The following is a 16,537-nucleotide window of genomic DNA, read 5'->3' on the forward strand; positions in this document are numbered from 1 at the left end:
AGCGGGGCTGCGCTGTCAGTCATCGCCGTAGCCCCGCCCCTTGCCCGGCCGTGTTACGCACACCCGCGAGGGGGCGCCCCTCAGTGGCGGTGGCGCTGCCGCCCACAGCGGCGCTGCCCGCCCTGATCTCCGTTCCCCTCAGTGACACTGCCCGCCCTGAGCGCCGCTGCCCTCCGCTCTGTTCCCTCAGCTCCGCTCCCCTCAGTGACACTGCCCGCCCTGAGCGCCGCTGCCCTCAGCTCCGCTCCCCTCAGCGCCGCTGCCCTCAGCTCCTCTCCGCTCCCCTCCCCTCAGCGCCGCTCCCGACCCGTCCCGTCCCGTCCCTGCCGCCGCCCCGCCAGCCCCAGAGAGCACGCTCAGCGCACGGGAGTTGCGTTAAATGCGACATTTATTTCAGAACCGAACAAGCCTCACGTGCGCACGGACGGCCAGGACCCGCAGTACCGCCCCCCTGGCACACGGCAGGGAGCGCAGGCGGGAACCGGAGCACGGGGAGCGCCGCCTCCCTCCTCCGCTGGCCCCGGTCCGCCCTCCGGTGCCCGCCTGCCTTCCGTGCCACCCGCTGCCCTGTGCAGTTTCCCTTCCCGTTGGGCTTTCGTCGTGCTCGAAGCTCCGGTGTGCATTCCTTGCCGAGAGGATGGGGCCAGGGCCGTGCCGAGGAGTGCAGAGCGCTGCTGTGAGATGGCAGGCGGCCCGTGTGCCGCATCCAGCGGGCAGCTCTGAGTCCCTCGGCTCCCACCTCCAGCCGAGCCGTCTGCTCTGCAGGTTTGCTGGCCTCAGGCATGGCTCGGCTCTGGCTGGAGGGTGCCCTTCAGCTGGCTGCGTCTTGTCTGTGGCACAGGCAGCACCACACAGCCCTGGCCAGTGAACCTGTGTCTGGTCCCTGACAGACACTGGTCTCATCTCTGCCAGAAGCTGCCTCCATTCTGGAGGAGCCTCCCCTCAGCTACTCCCTGTTTGTCCACCCTGAGCTCTTACAGTGACATTTGGGATGGTACTAACTAGTCCTTGCTCAGAGCACGGGAGCCAGGATGTTGCAGCCTGGGCCCCTGCATTGCCCCAGCTCAGCCTCTGTGCCTCCAGGCTGGCACCTCTTCATACAGAAAGGGCACAAGTCGGCCCTTTCAGGTCTAAAAGGATCACAGAGGGGAAAACAGCCCAGTTTGCTGGGGAGGTTGTCCTGGGCAGGGGAGCTGGGCTGAGAGGAGCAGCCCCACTGCAGATTTGGGCTGTAGTAATGGGGCAAGATGCCCAAGGAGCTGTGGCGAGGCCAGGCAGAACCAGCATGTGCTCAAGAAGAATCCCCAAACTCTTTCTGTCACCTGAAACCCAAGCTAAAGGGTGCCTGATATGCAGCAAGGGGGCCAGTGCAAGCCTCTGCTCCTCTGCCACGTCCCTGCCTATCCGTGCCCCCCACAACACGAGTGTAACGAGAAGACAGCACCACGTCCCACACACACACACACGCACACACACACACAATCACACCCCACAGACAGTGCAGGGAGGTGTGGCAGAGCCAAGGCGCAGCCGTGCTGGACAAGAGACAGCAGAGCTGGGGGGTGCCTGGGAGATGCACAGAGGAAGGTGCTCAGCTTCCAGCACGGAGCTGTGCCAGATGCTGCTGGCCACTTGGGAAGCCCTGAACAAAAACATCTAGTCATGGGTGAGAGATGGGAGAAGAGGGAGAGCTGCTGCTGGAGGAGGTGGGAAGCAGTGATGGCTGGAGGAAGAAGGTCTTTTCAGCAAAAACACCTCCTGTGCAGGAAGCCTCCAGATTAACATGCTGATGGAGGCAGGGTGGGGGGAGGTGGGTGCTCGCTTCTGCAGCAGAGGAAGAGTGAGAAAACACCAGCTACAACAGAAAAAAAGAAGCCCCATCCCCAGCCTGACACCCTTTCATCTGCTTTGAGTTCGTCATCCTGCTGGGAGAAGAAGGGATGTGCAGGCCCTTTTGGGAAAGGGCAAGAAGAATCCTGTAGGGTGGGATAGTCATTCCTAGTCATGGCTCCTGGGGAATTTTCCTATTCCACCTGAACCTCCACACTCCCTGCAGGGTTGGGATCCTTGGCATCCTGCCCTAAGAGTGGGAAATCCCTTTGGATGAGACATCTGGGGGTCCCAGGCTGGGATAGGGGAGGTGGCCTAAGTGCTTTTTGTTGGAAAGGGGAGCCCAGCGTGGGGTGACAGACAGAGCCATACCCAGAGCTCTCCTTTTCCCTCCAGTAGGACCAAGCTCCAAAGTGCAGTGAGCCACCTGCAGGGACAGGGTGCCCTGGCCAGCTCAGACTGTGGGCTCCTCCCTTCCAGAGGTAGATGGGACAGGTAGGAATTGCCTTCTTTGGGAAGACATGGTGGGCTGTCTGGCCACTGCTCAGGGGAAAAGTAGTTTAAGCTGCAGGGGAAGGCAAAGCAAATATTTGGGGAAGGGCATGGAGTGAGGGTGAGAGCTGCACTGCTGCCAGGCACAAGCCAGGGGTGTCCTGGGAAGGCATCTCTGGAACCCAGGCCCAGCACCAAGGCTCTCCCCTGCCTGGGGGAGGCATTGGCTGGGGGCCAGGACTCAACTTGGGGGATTTTTGTGATGTAAATAGAAATAAATACTTTATAAATATAATCTTAAAGTACTGACACCTGATCTTACTCTGCTGTCTCTTGCAGAAACATCGGTAAATTAGGGAAACCCCACATCTAAATTAACCACTTTCCCTTCGCCTGAGGGCAATTCCTCCTGCTCTCCCAGCTCTGAGCTTTGCTGCATTCCCATCTCTCTAGATCAAAGACCAGCTTTTAGCCAAAACCACCCTTTCTCACTCCCTCCCCTCTGATAGGGACCTTTTTTTGGAGCGTTAGATGGTGTGATATGAAGGTCACCCATGGAGGGACAGGCAGAAGATGGCACGTGCACAAGGAATCCTGCCCAGGCGGGTCCAGGCTTTTGCAGCTACAAACAGAAGTGAGTTTCCCCTGTGAAGCTGTGAATCAAGACAGATCCTTCCATGGAGCAGAGAGCTGGGGCAGCAGATGGTGTGAAAGATCAGATATTAACATGGGGAGTCTTCAGACAGAATCAGCTATCTTGATCCTGTTGGCAGACGGATGAGGTGGAGGGTATTTTTCAGGTTAGATTCTCATCTGGGCTGTTCTCCTTCTGGACAGCTTGGATCTGATTTGGAAAACAAGGGACAAAAGGTGTTAAAAAATGTGGGCAAGGAGAGGTGTGGACTCCCAGGTTCAGTGTCCTGCATCCAGGCTGATACTTGAATCCAGACAGCTGGAGGGACATAGAATTAAAGTCTCTTTAGCCAGAGCACACAGATTTCTGTGCATTTATTCCTATTTTCCTAGTCCTGCAGCTTGAGGTGATCTCAAGAAGTCCATGGGATGGTCTTGTTGAGGAATGAAAACATTTAGTGCAGGGAGGTTGGTGTGCAGCTGATTTGAGCTGCAGGGGTGGCAGCCTGAGGCCAGAGCCTGTGAACTGCCCAGCGTTTGCATAACAAAGGGCACAGGGACCTGTGGCACGGCCAGGTGAAGGACACAGGGACTAAAAGGGTGTAAAAGCCCAGGGTTCCCTTTGTTCAGGCTCCTTTCTCAGAGGCACCCAGCTCCAGCTGTTACTTTGTTATTGCACCGTGATTAAATTATTTAAAGGATCGAGATGTCTGAGACTCTGCAGTGGGAAACCTGTGACTGAGCCAGTTAAGAAACCTTGTCTGAGAGTGTGAGGTGAGTGTAGAAGTCAAGCAAGGAACCACCTGCTGTGAAGGGGCCTCAGTCCCACCTCAGGTGGCTCCTGTGTGACTCCAGAGTGGCTCTGGGATGGTGAGACAGGAAAGTTTCCTTAACAGTCTCAAAAACTCTGTGGGATGGTCTCAAGAACAGTGACAGGCCAGAGGCCCTGCCACCAGGCATGGATCCTGCTTTGAGCTCAGCACAACAACACCTCTGTACCACCTGGAATCTGGCCCTAGACTGAAGCATTTAAATGTGGATGAGCTGAATTCAAAATTAATCTGGTCCAAGTTCTGCCAGCTGAAAGCCTATCCCAGCACAGCTCTGCACAGGAGATGCTCCCCACACTCAGTTGTGGCTGTAGCAGGAAAGCACCGGGAGCCTGCAGCCCCCCAGCCATGGCTTCTGTGCATGCCCCTTCCCCCAGGCGCCCCTGGTACCTTATGGATCCAGCCAGGAGAGGGTTGAAAGCGTAGAGCCAGTCGTGCATGTCCTTGTCACTGCTCGCCTGCAGCAGGATGCCCCGGTGCTCGGTGCACACCGCAAACGTGTTCGGGGTCTGCGGGGGAAGAGCCAGAGCTTAGTGCTCCCCTCAGTGGGGTGTGCAGAGTGGGGCTGGCTCCCAGTGCCCTACCTTGAGCATGGCCTGCTGGTCCTCACTGTACTCCACCTGGGCCTTGGACAGGTTCAGTATGGCCCTCTCCACCGCGTCCTTGTCCGAGTTGTAGATGTAGACGTAGGGACGCCGGACCACCACGAAGCGTTTCACCCACCCATTGGTGTGAGGCTCCAGGAAGTGCAGGTAGCCCTTTTTGGAGACGATGGGACTGCAGAAGGGGTGGGATACAGAGCATGAGGAGGTGGCAGTGGTAGGGCATGGCCCCCCTGCCCATAGGTGCTCCCCTTGCTTGCTGCCCTGATTGCTCCTACCTGACTCGAATCTCCTGGATGTCGGGCACCAGCAACCGCTGCGGCTCCTTCTCTTCCTCAGGCCGGCGGGCTGGGGACTTCTTCAGCTCTCCTTCTATCACAGGCTCCAGATCGGGGCTCTCTGCCCTGGAGGAAACCTGGGGGGGTCTGGGGAAGCAGGAGAGGATGGAATGTAGGGAGAGTGATGGCTAGGGAACATCCACAGACAAGGACTGTGTCCCAGTGATACAGCTGCTCTGCCTGGGATTTGTCACCAGAACTTCCCAGCCAGCTTCTTACCTGACCTCCATGGCATTGTAACATCCTTCCACCAGTGATGGGCAGGTCGAGGAGGGGGTGAGAGTGGTGACCCCAAGAGCTGGCATGGAAGGGTCTCTCATCAAGGTCACGGACATTTCAGACAGCTGTGGAGTAATGGAGGTGTGAACTGGAGTTTCTGCGCAAAGCCAGGCGCATGCAAAGGACGAGGCTCCTGCTCAGACAGGGAGAGGCAAGGCCCCTGGCTGGCAGGGTCCTGAGAGCCACCAGTTCTGGGAAAGACCAGAGCAAGCAGGGGGAGCAGACACCCCAGAGGAGGCATGACTTGTGCCACAGTGCCCATCTGGCCCCACCCAGGCACACATCCCCCCTGGCCCCACCAGCCCAGGGGCAGAGCAGTACCTTGCTCTCGCTGGCGCTGATGCAGACATGGCTGTGGCTGTACTCCCTGTTGAAGGTGTGCGTGAGCAGGCGCAAGCACTGCAGAGAGAGGAGGAGGACAGCGGGGCATGAGGAACATTCCACCTCCCACTTTTCTTTGGCTTCCTCCAGCCACAACCCCCAGGCACCCTGTGGAAGCCACTTCCTGGCCTCATCCCCACAAGCTGGGTTTGCTGCAGGATGGTACCTTCACAGCCAGCTCCTTCTGCCTCTCGCTGGGGGTCTCAGGGGGAGAGGTGCGGCTTTCAGGCGCTCCATCAGCAGAGAGTGGGGAGGAGATGCAGGAGGTGCTTCGGGACTCAGAATCCTCACTGGAGCAGGGGGACAGCGTCTCCATGCCCAGGCGGTGAGTGGTCTCCAGCTTCTCACGCAGTAACAGGTAGTGTCTTGTCTTCTCCACCTGGGGACAGACACTCAGGCTCAGGGGTGGCCCTCTCCCCACACCCAGGCCCCCTTAACCCCATTTACTCAATAATTTTGGATCTACTGGCAGCACAGCCCCATTCCTGCCTCCTCCCAAAACCAAGACAGCCGTGCCATCCACCGGGAATCCCCCCAGTGGAGCTGTGAATTGCACAATTTCAGCCCATTTCTAGCCCAGACTCTCACTTCTTGCAGCAGGCTGAGTTTCTCCAGCTCCCACTGATGGTCAAGGATGAGGCTGTCACTGCGGGGCCGCCAGCCAGCCAGGTTCTCCTCTCCCCGGACGTAGGCTACAGAGGTGTCCAGCACACGCCGGCGCCTTCTCTGCATGCCTGTGGGCACAGACACACAGCTGGAGGGACAGACACACAGCCCCTGACCCGAAGGCCTGGCTGTGCCTCCCTGTCCCAGCTGAACACCTGGGCAGAGGCGTGGCACCCACCTGGGCTGCCGGCATCAGCCACACGGCACAGGCTGAGCTCGTAGACTCCTGTCACGCGGTTGCTGTGAGCAAAGACAGGCGAGGCATTACTGGCTTTGTCCCATCCCCACACCCCAATTTTTTTTAGCCAGGCTGCTGGGATGCCCTAGAAGAGCTCCAGTCCCCAACAGGAGCATCCTTGTACCTCTCAGAAGCCCGCAGGCTGCCGCTGCCGAAAAGATTGCGGATGGAGCGTGAGGCAGGAAGTTTGGCATCCCGCGAGTAGAAAACCATGCAGAAGTCTTTGGTGATGACTGCGGGCTGAGTGCAGTTCTCCATCTGCAGCAGGGCAGAGGGAGGTGTCAGAGGTGCTGCAGGGTGGCAGCCCAGCAGGTCTCTCCCTCCCCTGTGCCCAGCAGCTTCCAGTCCCACGGTCCCACATGGCCCCCACACCCCATAAGGAGTAGATAAGGAAGGGCTCACGCTGGCTGCACCCCAACAGCAGGGGAAACACCAGACTTTGTTATGCATAGTGACCCCAAGCAAGGTCCTTGCCTCGATGTAAGCTGACAGGGTGATGTAGATCTTCTCCCGGTAAGGGGTGACACGGTTGAGCAGCAGCGAGTTGTGCATGGAGCTGTCCCACGCCGCCTCAAACTGGTAGAAAGTCCTGCCAAAAAAACCCAGCAGGTCCAGTAAAACAACCTCCCTGCAACCCCTGGCAGGCGAGCAAAGAGATGTCATTGTCCCCCCCACAGCGCTGCAGCAGGCCTGCAAGGACACACAGACATGCATGCGCAGTGGGGACAGATGGGGACAGCCACTCCAGAGGACACAGGCTCAAGGCAAAGGGCACAAGGCATGGTGGGGAGGGGACACGGCACCCTTGCGATGGCCAATGGACCGGGGTTCTGGGGAGGCGGGACCGCGGAGGAGTGGGGGCTCAGGTGGGGAGCAGGCAAGGCACAGCAGGCTAGGAAGGCAAAGGAGGGCGAAGGAGGGTTCATGCCCCACCCCTGTGTTCAGAGAAGGGGCTGCCACCCCCAGTGCACCCGGGCCAGTCCCCACCATCCAGCCTGGGCACAGCACCTCCCAGTCCCTGCCAGGAGCGGCTGTTGATGGCCAGAAGGGAAAGGAGGGAGGATGCTCAGCACTGGGGGTGTGCTGCCAGCCCACCTCTGGGAGCACAGCCCCCCCACCAGCCAGGTCCCCTTCCCCAGGGCTGCCCCTGTCTGCCAGCCCTGGGCCCCAGTGAGAAGCTGAGGATTATGATTTGGTGGCCGGCCCCTGTCAGGCTGTCTCCCCTGGCTCTTGCTCTACCCTCATTGCCAGCCCCATTCCCACTCTGCTGCCTCTGGCCCCTTTGCTGTGTTTTCCATGGCTCCCAGGCTGGGAGAAGGAGCAGGGGACACCTGGTCCCACTTCCCCATGCCTACAGGATCCCAGAGAGGACGGCACAGCTCACCCAGATCAAGAGTGGCATCTGCCCTCCTTGGGTTGAGCAGCTGAGGGTGAGGAAGCAGGAGGTGGCTCTGGTGAGAGAGCATGGGGGATCCCCATTGCACCCCCTGCACCACTCCTGGGCTCCCTCCCAGGTCAGCCTTGGCTTTATGGTACACCCACTCCCCAAAACTGCCCAGAGCTGCTGCGGCCCTGGCTCCTGCCCAAGCACCCTCAGGAAGCTGTGCTTCAGCCATATCTCAGTGAGAACACTTCAGCACGTCCCTGAAGCAGCATCCAGGTGGCTGAGGAGCAATTTTAACAAGAGCCAGGGCAGCCAGCAGGAGTAGGGAGAGGTTCTCAACTGCAATTTCCCCCATGTTGGAAGAAGAGGCAGAGTGACGCTTTCAGAAGGTGTATAAAACACATAATCCCACCGGTGTGAGACACAGCCAAGGCAAAGGATTGCTTTGCAGACACAGGTTGCTTAAGAAAAGAGTGCTCCCCAAGGAGGAGGAGGAGGAGGAGGAGAAGAGGAGCCTCAGGGGAGGGCAGAAAGAGCAAAAAGCAAAGGGACAAGGCAAAGGGGAAGAAGAGAAAAGCAGGAGGGACCAGACCGAGCAGGTGCGCGTGAAATACCTAGTGTCATTTCCCAGCGAAATGCTATAAGTGGAAGGTGACCCAAGGACAAACACACACATGTACACACACAGAAAAACGACAGGTCAGAAGAGCCCCCCTTGAAGGGACTCGCACATAATAGCACTGCTGGCCACAGGAGCTCCAGCCTGGCTGAACCCAAAGTGGGGACCAAAGGGAGCTCAGCGAGGGCAGACAGAGGCTTGCCAGCCTGGGTGAAAACCCTCTGCCTCCCACTTTCCTCATGGTTCAGCAGCTGGGAAGGAAGCACATGCGCTCCCTATGCCCTTAACTCTGCCCTTGTGCCATCCCAGGGCAGGGAGCTCCTGCCCAGTGCAGTCCCCTGGGACAGTGCCAGCTGGGGGGATGAGATTCCCACTGCCACTCACACAGCAGGTGACTCCTTGGCCCGTCCCCTGGTCCACGAGGAAAGCATCACTGTGCTGAGAGATCACAGTCAGTGCCAGTGTGAACCCACCTCTCTTGTGGTGGGGGGGGCTGGATCAATGCTGTACCCACTTTCCTGCACCCTGGGAGGGGACAGAATGCTGCTCTGCCCTCAGACATCTCTGAGCACCACCAGATTTGAGTTGCTGCAGGGAGGACAACCTTCAGGCACAAAGGTATGTGCCAGGACTCGGGACACTCCATCCCTTGTCTCCCAGACACGTGCCCCTCTTCTGCCACGGGGCACAGTGGTGCCCCCTGCCCTGAGGCCTCACCAACGCTCCCATCCAGAGGCTGGTGGCACACCCACAAATCTAGCACCTCTCACACACATGCCAGACTCACCCAGTGGTCCCAGCTGGAGCCTGCAGTCCCCAAACAGCCCCTTTCCACAGGGGTACAACAGTCTGTGCCCCATGTGCACCCTCTGTCACACCTACACACAGACACACGCTGCCCGAATGCCGCACCTACACACACAGGACATCGTGCACAGGGTGGTCAGCTGCTGCCACCCCAACTGCACTGCTGCCAACTGCACTGCTGCCAGCGTCACCATGTGCCCAGAACAGGGCAGGACAAGCCCCAAAACTTCCACTGTCCTCACCAGCCCTGCAGCTACTCCAAGCAGTACCAGGGGCTGAGCTGGGGCTGGGGCGGGAGACAATGGAGGGTCCGGCACACTTGGTGCCAGGTGCCAGAAAAGATGGGAGAGTAGCAAAGTCCAAAAGCAAGAATAAAACCCAAATCAGGCAATGGAGACGCAGGCGTGCGAGGGGGAGCGGCAGCCAGCCAGAGCGTGGCCCACACCAACAGCAAAAGGGGCTGAGTGAGCAAGAGGTGCCAGCGCAGTGGGAAGGAGGGATGGGGCATGTGAAGGGATGAGGGGCCGGATGTCCAAGTGCTGCCTCTGGCGGGAGTGAGCGTGCCGAGGCAAGGGGGTAGAAAGAAAGAAAGGAGAGAAGAAGGAGGGGTGGAAAAAAAACCAATGGAAACAAATAATACCTAGGCATATCCGAATCAAGAAACTGCCTGCGAAAACACAAAACAATCACATGGTTAGTGTGGGCTCAGATGGGCAGCAGCAGCTGAGGGAAGCGAGGGGGGACACCAGGCGCTGCCCCCCGCGCCTCCACCCTGGGCGCTCGATGCGGGGATGGATGGTGCCGAGGAGAGAGCTGAATCACTCTCCCAGCCTCTTCCTGAGGGGCTCCGGGGCGCTGGGAGGCTGCAGAGGGGAAGCCAGGGCTGCTCCAGGCAATGGAGGCTGCGTGGCACAAGGCAGCAAAGCGGGGAGCGCAAGCGGCTGGGAGGAGGGTGAAGTGGGCGCTGGCTCTGCTCTCTGCCTTCCTCCTGCCTGTCCTCACAGCTGCAGGGGGGAGCATGCATGGCTGCATGTGGAGTGGAAGTGGGGGGCACTGCAGCTAGCGCCCTGCAGGCAGCTGGCCACCCCCTCCTCCCCCTGCCTCACCACGGGCAGGCTCCGTGGAATAGATATGGGACAGATGTGACATGAGTATTGTCTGTGCCCCCAAAATGGGCCCCCAGTCTCCACAATTCTCTGCACACCCCAAGTATCCCCCCAGCCCGAGCCGTGTCCCCTTGTCCTGCAGGACTCATGGGGCGGAAGGCAGAGCAGGAAGCACCTCTCCTGCCAGGCTACCTTAGGCATGCTGAAGATCCCATATGGCTGCATCAGGGACCACACAATCCAACAGATCAGGAGCTGATGAAAAACTGTACAGCCCCAAGAGCCCACAGGTGCTACAGCCACCCAGCTCCCAGCAAAAAAAACACCACTGCTCCACTGGGCTGGCTCTCCTTGTCTGACCATCCCCATCTGGCCTCCTTGTGTACCCCCAAGGCTGTGACAAAGTCTCCTGGTCTGACACTTGCATGCGTGCTGAGCCCAGGACTCGCCTCTGCTGCTCAGATGCTCTGTGCCAGTTGCTTTGCCAGGTCCAGGAGCTGCCATGAGAGTGTTCAGGGTACCAAATCCTATCCAAACCCCCATCATTCCCCCAAAACCACCCTGCCTTGGGACAGGCTTCCTTGGTTCAGTGGTGATCACAAAGCAGATGAAGGAAAAAGTGTTCCCCATTCCTCGCCAGGATGTTCCTACACCAGTGACCACAACACACACAGCCAAGGACCAGTCCTGCTGTTCCCAGTGCTGGCAGCAACCATCCCTGTCTTGTCACAGCTGCCTGCATGCACACATTCTGTCAGAGACCCCCACCAGTCCCCTGAGTTCCACCAGAAGCCCTGGTGCAGAGGAGAGCTCTGCCCTCCATACCCACGACTCCCCCTGCCACTGCAGAACTCACACAGGAAGACCTTGGAGAAAACAAATCTTCTGGTCCTGCTTCTTTCACACCCTGCCAAATCTACAGTGGGGACACCTTTAAGCAACCTGGTCTAGTGGAAGGTGTCCCTGCCCGTAGCAGGGGGTTTGGAATGAGATTATCTTTAAAGTCCCTTTCAGCCCAAACCACTCTGTGGTTCTGTGACAGCCCCCTGGAATAGGGAACAACAGGTGGTCCCCAGGTTGGTCCTGCTTGCACCATGGGCATCCCTGGAGTCACCCACAGTGGGTGGGAATGGTTTTCCTGCATTACTTACACACAGACAGGGATCTGCCATGGGTGCCAAGTGGCCTTTCCAGCAATTTTGCTGGGACACAGGATAAATAGTGCTCCCCTCTAGCCACGGAGTTGGAACATCCTCCTGGCACCAGCACCAACTGCCTCTCTGTGCCAGCCCAGCACAGGCAGCACCAGAGAGCAGCACCCCCACACAAATTCCCTTTAGTGCCCTCCCCAGCACAGCAAGGCCTTGGGGAGGAGGAGGAGGAGGGGGGTTGGCAGCCCTGTACCCCAAAACCCCATGCAGCTTCAGAAACACCCTGCCTCAAGGCAGCAGTGGGTCAGCAGAAGGGCCAAGAGCCTTCCAGGGGGACAGGGGGGCTGCTACTCAACCCCTCCATCCCTCACCACAGCAGGGAAGAGCAAGGAAAAAGCATCACGCACCGGTCATCCTGGGAGGGGTGGATGTAGCCGGAGGAGAGGATGTTCAGGGACAGAATGTTGGGGTCGATGAGAGACTCGTCTGCCTCTGGGGTGTTCCTGATCCGACCTGAAACACACACGCAGAGTTACCTCTGAGGTGACAGCAGAGGGTCCCTGTGAAGGCAGGGGCAGAGTGCCTGCCTGCAGCCCCCCCGGCCATCCAGCACCAGGGATCCTGGTCCAGCTCCTGGACACGGGGGCAGGGGCTGAGGTGTCCTGCCCATGCAGTGTCCCAGTGTCACCTGCCAGCCAACCACTGCTTTACTATTGCAGGGCAGGAGGGGAGACAAGGCATAAAGCTCCATGTGGGGACAGGGGAATGTGGGCAAGAAAGAAGAGGATGAGTCTGAGATGATGCTGGGACTGGGGGCTGCCTTGGCTTACCCACAACCAGCTCCCGCACTTCCTTCCAGCGGATGAGGCTGCCTGTTTCATGCACCAAGGTGACACTGATTCTCCTCTGGATGCCCTGAGACCCACGAGGCCAGAGAGAAGGGACAGCAGTTAACACAGGTCCCAGCAGGGGTCAGCTAGGACAGCACCTTGGGCAGAGAGTACCTGGTGAAGGAGGAAGGTGCCATGGCACGGCATGCCTCCACGGTGGTCCACAACAGCAGGGATGTAGCTGGAAGAGAGGATTGCAGCATGAAACAGAATCCTGCCAGCCTGCCCAGAGGTGCTGAGCACTGGGAAAACCCCTCATTGCCTCCCTCTCCCTCTCCCTGCAGGACTTACTCTCCATTGGCCTCCAGCTCACAGATCTCAAAGAAAACCATCAGGTCGTACTTGCACTGGCAGGGGCCAGCACTGGGCCGAGTCATGGTGCTCAGCTTTGTGGCAGGCACTGCAGTGGGGCAGAAAAGACAGGTGAGAGGTCCAGCCTGCTGCTGGCACTCAGAATGAGGAACATGATGGCAGGGGAAGGGCAGAGCAGGCAGGGACCTCAGGGCATGCATAGAGGCAGCAACAAGAGCCTCATCCCAGGGACCTTGCTGATCACTGGCAGGGCTTTCTCCCTTGCCCAATGTGGGGTGTCAGCAAGAGACTGGCCTCAGCCATCCCCAGGTGCTGAGGGGACAGTGCACAGTGTGCCTGCACATCCCAAATCACACAGTGCTGCTCCAGGCACTGCTCAGGAACCACCACAGGGAGGATGCTCCCCCTGAGCTGCTGTTTTGACTGCACAGCCAAACCCCCACAGCTGGGTCTCTCAGGGACACTGGGGTTGGGGAGCCACCTGAGCCACCCAGGGCAAAGAATTTCCCCCTGCTGCTCTGCAGGAGGTGAGAAGGGAGCTTTCCATCTGCTGAGTACTGGGAAGTGGGTGTCTAGGGCTTTAGAGTGCCATGGCCCATAAGAAATAAATAAAATAGTACATTTTGTGGTGCCTCTGGGGAAGGGGACACCCACCCAACATGGGAACTACGAGTGGGTACAGGAGGAGGAGGCCAGGTTCCCTACCTGGTTTGGAGAGTGGCATCACACGGGGGAAGTGGCGTCGGGATGGCCTCAGTGGGCTGCAGGCAGAACCAGCTTGGTTACAGCACCCCCAAAACCAGGCACCCCAAACCCAGCCAGCCCCACGCTGGGTCCCCAGGCAGCCCATGGCACCCATTGATTGCACAGGCAGGGGCTGGGGGTGGCCCAGATGTGCCCACCTCAGGACATCCTTGCAGAGAGGTGGGAAGGGGTGCTGCTGGTAGTGGCCAAACACCTCGAACACAATTGGCTGGCTCTTGATGTATTCAATGAAAGATTTTGTCACCTCCACAGCGATCTAGAAGAGAAAGAGCTGTCATGGTTCAATTGACAGGGCAGTTTATCTGGGAAAGGGGACAGAGCCAGCAACAGCAGCTGGAATGTGGAAGGGTGTAAGACTGAGTCCCCTGCATCCCTCACCCATGCTCCCTCTCTCCACCAAGACCATGCAGTGAAATCCCAGCCTTTTCAGGTGTATAACAGTGGCTTCTGGTGTTTTTCCTGCATGTCCACCCCATCTAAGCCTGGCTAGCTGGGTGTCTGTGAGGGGCTGGGAAAGGCAGGAGGAAGCTGCTTCCCTGGGAGAGGATCCAGCCAAGGTCCTGCAGAGATCCCAGCAGTTGCAGGTGCAGGAGCAGAGGGGTGGTGGGAGAGGGGTACGCACATTCTGGACATGGTAGAAGCCCAGGGGTGGCCCCCGTCCTGTGTTCTTCAAGGGTTCTGTTGAAAAGGCCTCATCATGGCGATGGATGAAGCTGTGGAGGGAAGGAAGGTTGTTCAGGGGCTGTTCAGGGATGGGGAGTTAAAGCAAGGGACCACAACAAGAGTCTATTCCCCCTGGGCTGCTGCCTGCCCCCTTGGCTGGCACAGGACCCCCTGAAGCTGAAGGCTCTCCTTGCCTTTTGCCAGTGACTAAACAAGTGCTTGGGCAGATTTCACAGCCCGTGGTTTTGCCTCCCCATCCACAAAGGGCTCAGGGGTGGAGGAAACACCCCAAATTCACCAGGAGCCCCCAGGTGATGGCTGGAGCTTGGTGGAGGAAGCAGGGCTGGGGGGCACTGGGGGCTCACTTGAACTGGCAGAAGATGTCGGCGTATTCTGCAGAGATGCTGGAGGCCTGCAGGACTGTCACACGGAAAGTGAAGATGCTGCCCAGCTTCAGGTGGTCCAAAGCCACCTCCAGGGGCCCGTCCTGTGCAGGCTTCTCTGGGCTGTCCAGAAGATCCTCTGGGGTCACTGCAGGGAGAAAAAGGCCCTTAGCAAGGCAGGGTGTCTTCCCCCCGGTGTTAGGAACATTTAGGAACAATGTTGAGATGCTGGAGCATGTCCAGAGAAGGGCAACAAGGCTGGAGAAGGGTCTGGAATACAAATCCTTGTCCAACCCAGCTGGGGGAGCTGGGGGTGTTTAGCCTGGAGAAGAGGAGGCTGAGGGGACACCTCATCACTCTCTGCAACTCCCTGGAAGGAGGTTATAGCCAGGGAGGGGTTGTTCTCCTCTCCCACACAACCACTGACAGGACAAGAGGACACAGGCTTGAGCTGCACCAGGGGAAGTTCAGGCTGGACATTAGGAATAAGCTGTTCACAGAAAGGGTGATTGAGCATTGGAAGGGGCTGCCCAGGGAGGTGATGCAGTCACTGTCCCTGGAGGTGTTTAAGAAAAGCCTGGCTGTGGCACTCAGTGCCATGGTGGTTGACAAGGTGGTGTCATAGGTTGAACCCAAAGATCTCCAAGGCTTTTCCCTCTGACACTGCCAGCAGCCCCCCATGGGAGCAGTGGGCTGTCAATGGCAGGGAGGTGCAGGGAGCCCTCCCACAGTGCCTGCCACCCCTGCTCACCTGCACAGGTGTTGTTGTTGACCTCATCAGCAGACGGGCCCACGTCGCTGACCTGGCCCTGCCCCTCCACGATGCGCAGCTCCTCCTGAGAGGTCCCCGAGCGAGACATCCCCACAGCTGGGCACGACTCCGACTGGAACTGAGCCATGAGGGGACTTCAGGCATTCTGGTGGTCCTGCTTGCACCACCACCAGCATCCCAAGCACCCAGGCACCTCCAGCTCTCCTCTCCCACCCCACTGTATTCCCCCTGGGACATGGGCGAGAGCAGGATGCACCGGTGGGTACCCAAGGCTTGGTGGACCAAGAGCACATTGCTTTCCCTCCACCTCTAGGAGCCTGGGGGTCCCCATGGGGAAGCACCGAGGTGACAGGCAGGGATCTGAGGTCCATGGGCATCCACCAAGAGCCAGCCCCACCTTACCTTCTCAAAGTGCTGGTCGTCAAAGGAGATCTTGGCTGTCCCTGATTGCCGCACTCCAGAGCCATAGTCAGGGGCTTCTTCATCCGCTGGAGGAGAGATTGGGGTGAGCCAGCACAGAGGGTGCAGGGGATGCCAGGGGCACAGAGGGTGCAGGGGATGCCAGGGGCACATTCTGCAGGGTGGGGTTCCCTCCTACCTGAGATGGCCTGGACAGCCACGCGCAGGAAGCCCTTCACCTCGCCCTTCTCGCTGACGATGGCCACGCGGTGCACCAGGGGCACAGGGTACAGGAGGTTGCTCAGGTAGACAAAGGCCCTGCCAGAGAAGGGGGGGACACACAACAGGGGGGACAGCGGTCACTGCTCCCACCCGTGGGTGCCCAGGCACGGCTGGCGTGGCCGGCAGTGGCCGGGATCCCAGGTCACTGCTCAGGGCGCGACCGCAGCGCTGCAAAGCAAAACTAAAGAGAAGGCAGCCAGGGCCAGGCGGAGGGGCTGGGGCAGCGGGCAGGCAGCGTGCCGCGGGCAGGAGGGTGGGCAGGAGGGTGCCACACGCCATGGACAACACCACAGAACACACCAGAGCTGCAGACCTCTCCGACCGGCGCCTCCGTGGCAGGCAGGAGGGGAGAGGGCTGCGCTGGTGCCACCATGAAGCCGTAGGGCGGGAGGACCTTCTGTGTGCTAGAGAGCTGGAGAACTTGGGCAGGAGGTGCTGCAACATGACTGGGGGGTAGCTGCAGAGTCACCACGGGGAGGACAGGGGCAAGACAGGGGGGAGGAAGGGTCACAAGGGAGATGGAGGCTGTCAGGAGCGAAGGAGGTTGGAGGACAAGGTCCTGGACCTCCAGAGGTGAACCTGCTGGGGGTTCCTGGCCCTGGCTCTGCCCGCCGTGTTGGAGACCACTGGGAGGGAGGCTGCATGGTGCGGCTGGCAGCATCAGGTTGTGCATCCCCCCCTCCCCATCCCTTCACACAGATGGCTTCAGGGTCCT

General features: G+C 59.1%; 1 protein-coding gene across 27 annotated transcripts in view; it reads right to left on the bottom strand.

Annotated features, from left to right (window-relative positions):
• Positions 1 to 370: 370 nt before the first annotated feature.
• KIF1A (kinesin family member 1A) overlaps positions 371 to 16,537 on the bottom strand; it is a 42,680-nt gene continuing 26,513 nt past the window's right edge. For 8 of the 27 annotated variants that reach the window (XM_074546840.1, XM_074546838.1, XM_074546836.1 and 5 more), the window contains 24 exons: positions 15,740 to 15,858; positions 15,544 to 15,629; positions 15,121 to 15,259; positions 14,352 to 14,517; positions 13,946 to 14,036; positions 13,461 to 13,579; positions 13,264 to 13,319; positions 12,538 to 12,646; positions 12,361 to 12,427; positions 12,187 to 12,271; positions 11,764 to 11,869; positions 9,740 to 9,766; positions 8,288 to 8,311; positions 6,764 to 6,878; positions 6,414 to 6,547; positions 6,230 to 6,291; positions 5,974 to 6,119; positions 5,552 to 5,764; positions 5,326 to 5,403; positions 4,945 to 5,069; positions 4,666 to 4,812; positions 4,370 to 4,562; positions 4,176 to 4,294; positions 371 to 3,166 (listed from right to left, as the gene is read on the bottom strand). In XM_074546840.1, coding sequence (XP_074402941.1) covers positions 3,124 to 3,166; positions 4,176 to 4,294; positions 4,370 to 4,562; positions 4,666 to 4,812; positions 4,945 to 5,069; positions 5,326 to 5,403; positions 5,552 to 5,764; positions 5,974 to 6,119; positions 6,230 to 6,291; positions 6,414 to 6,547; positions 6,764 to 6,878; positions 8,288 to 8,311; positions 9,740 to 9,766; positions 11,764 to 11,869; positions 12,187 to 12,271; positions 12,361 to 12,427; positions 12,538 to 12,646; positions 13,264 to 13,319; positions 13,461 to 13,579; positions 13,946 to 14,036; positions 14,352 to 14,517; positions 15,121 to 15,259; positions 15,544 to 15,629; positions 15,740 to 15,858 — 2,569 coding nt within the window. In that variant the 3' untranslated portion in view covers positions 371 to 3,123. The remainder of the gene's footprint in view (positions 3,167 to 4,175; positions 4,295 to 4,369; positions 4,563 to 4,665; positions 4,813 to 4,944; positions 5,070 to 5,325; positions 5,404 to 5,551; positions 5,765 to 5,973; positions 6,120 to 6,229; positions 6,292 to 6,413; positions 6,548 to 6,763; positions 6,879 to 8,287; positions 8,312 to 9,739; positions 9,767 to 11,763; positions 11,870 to 12,186; positions 12,272 to 12,360; positions 12,428 to 12,537; positions 12,647 to 13,263; positions 13,320 to 13,460; positions 13,580 to 13,945; positions 14,037 to 14,351; positions 14,518 to 15,120; positions 15,260 to 15,543; positions 15,630 to 15,739; positions 15,859 to 16,537) is intronic. The other 19 variants (XM_074546846.1, XM_074546841.1, XM_074546863.1 and 16 more) reach the window with 3 other exon arrangements.

Source organism: Zonotrichia albicollis, chromosome 9 (assembly GCF_047830755.1).
Source record: "Zonotrichia albicollis isolate bZonAlb1 chromosome 9, bZonAlb1.hap1, whole genome shotgun sequence".
Taxonomy (NCBI): domain Eukaryota; kingdom Metazoa; phylum Chordata; class Aves; order Passeriformes; family Passerellidae; genus Zonotrichia; species Zonotrichia albicollis.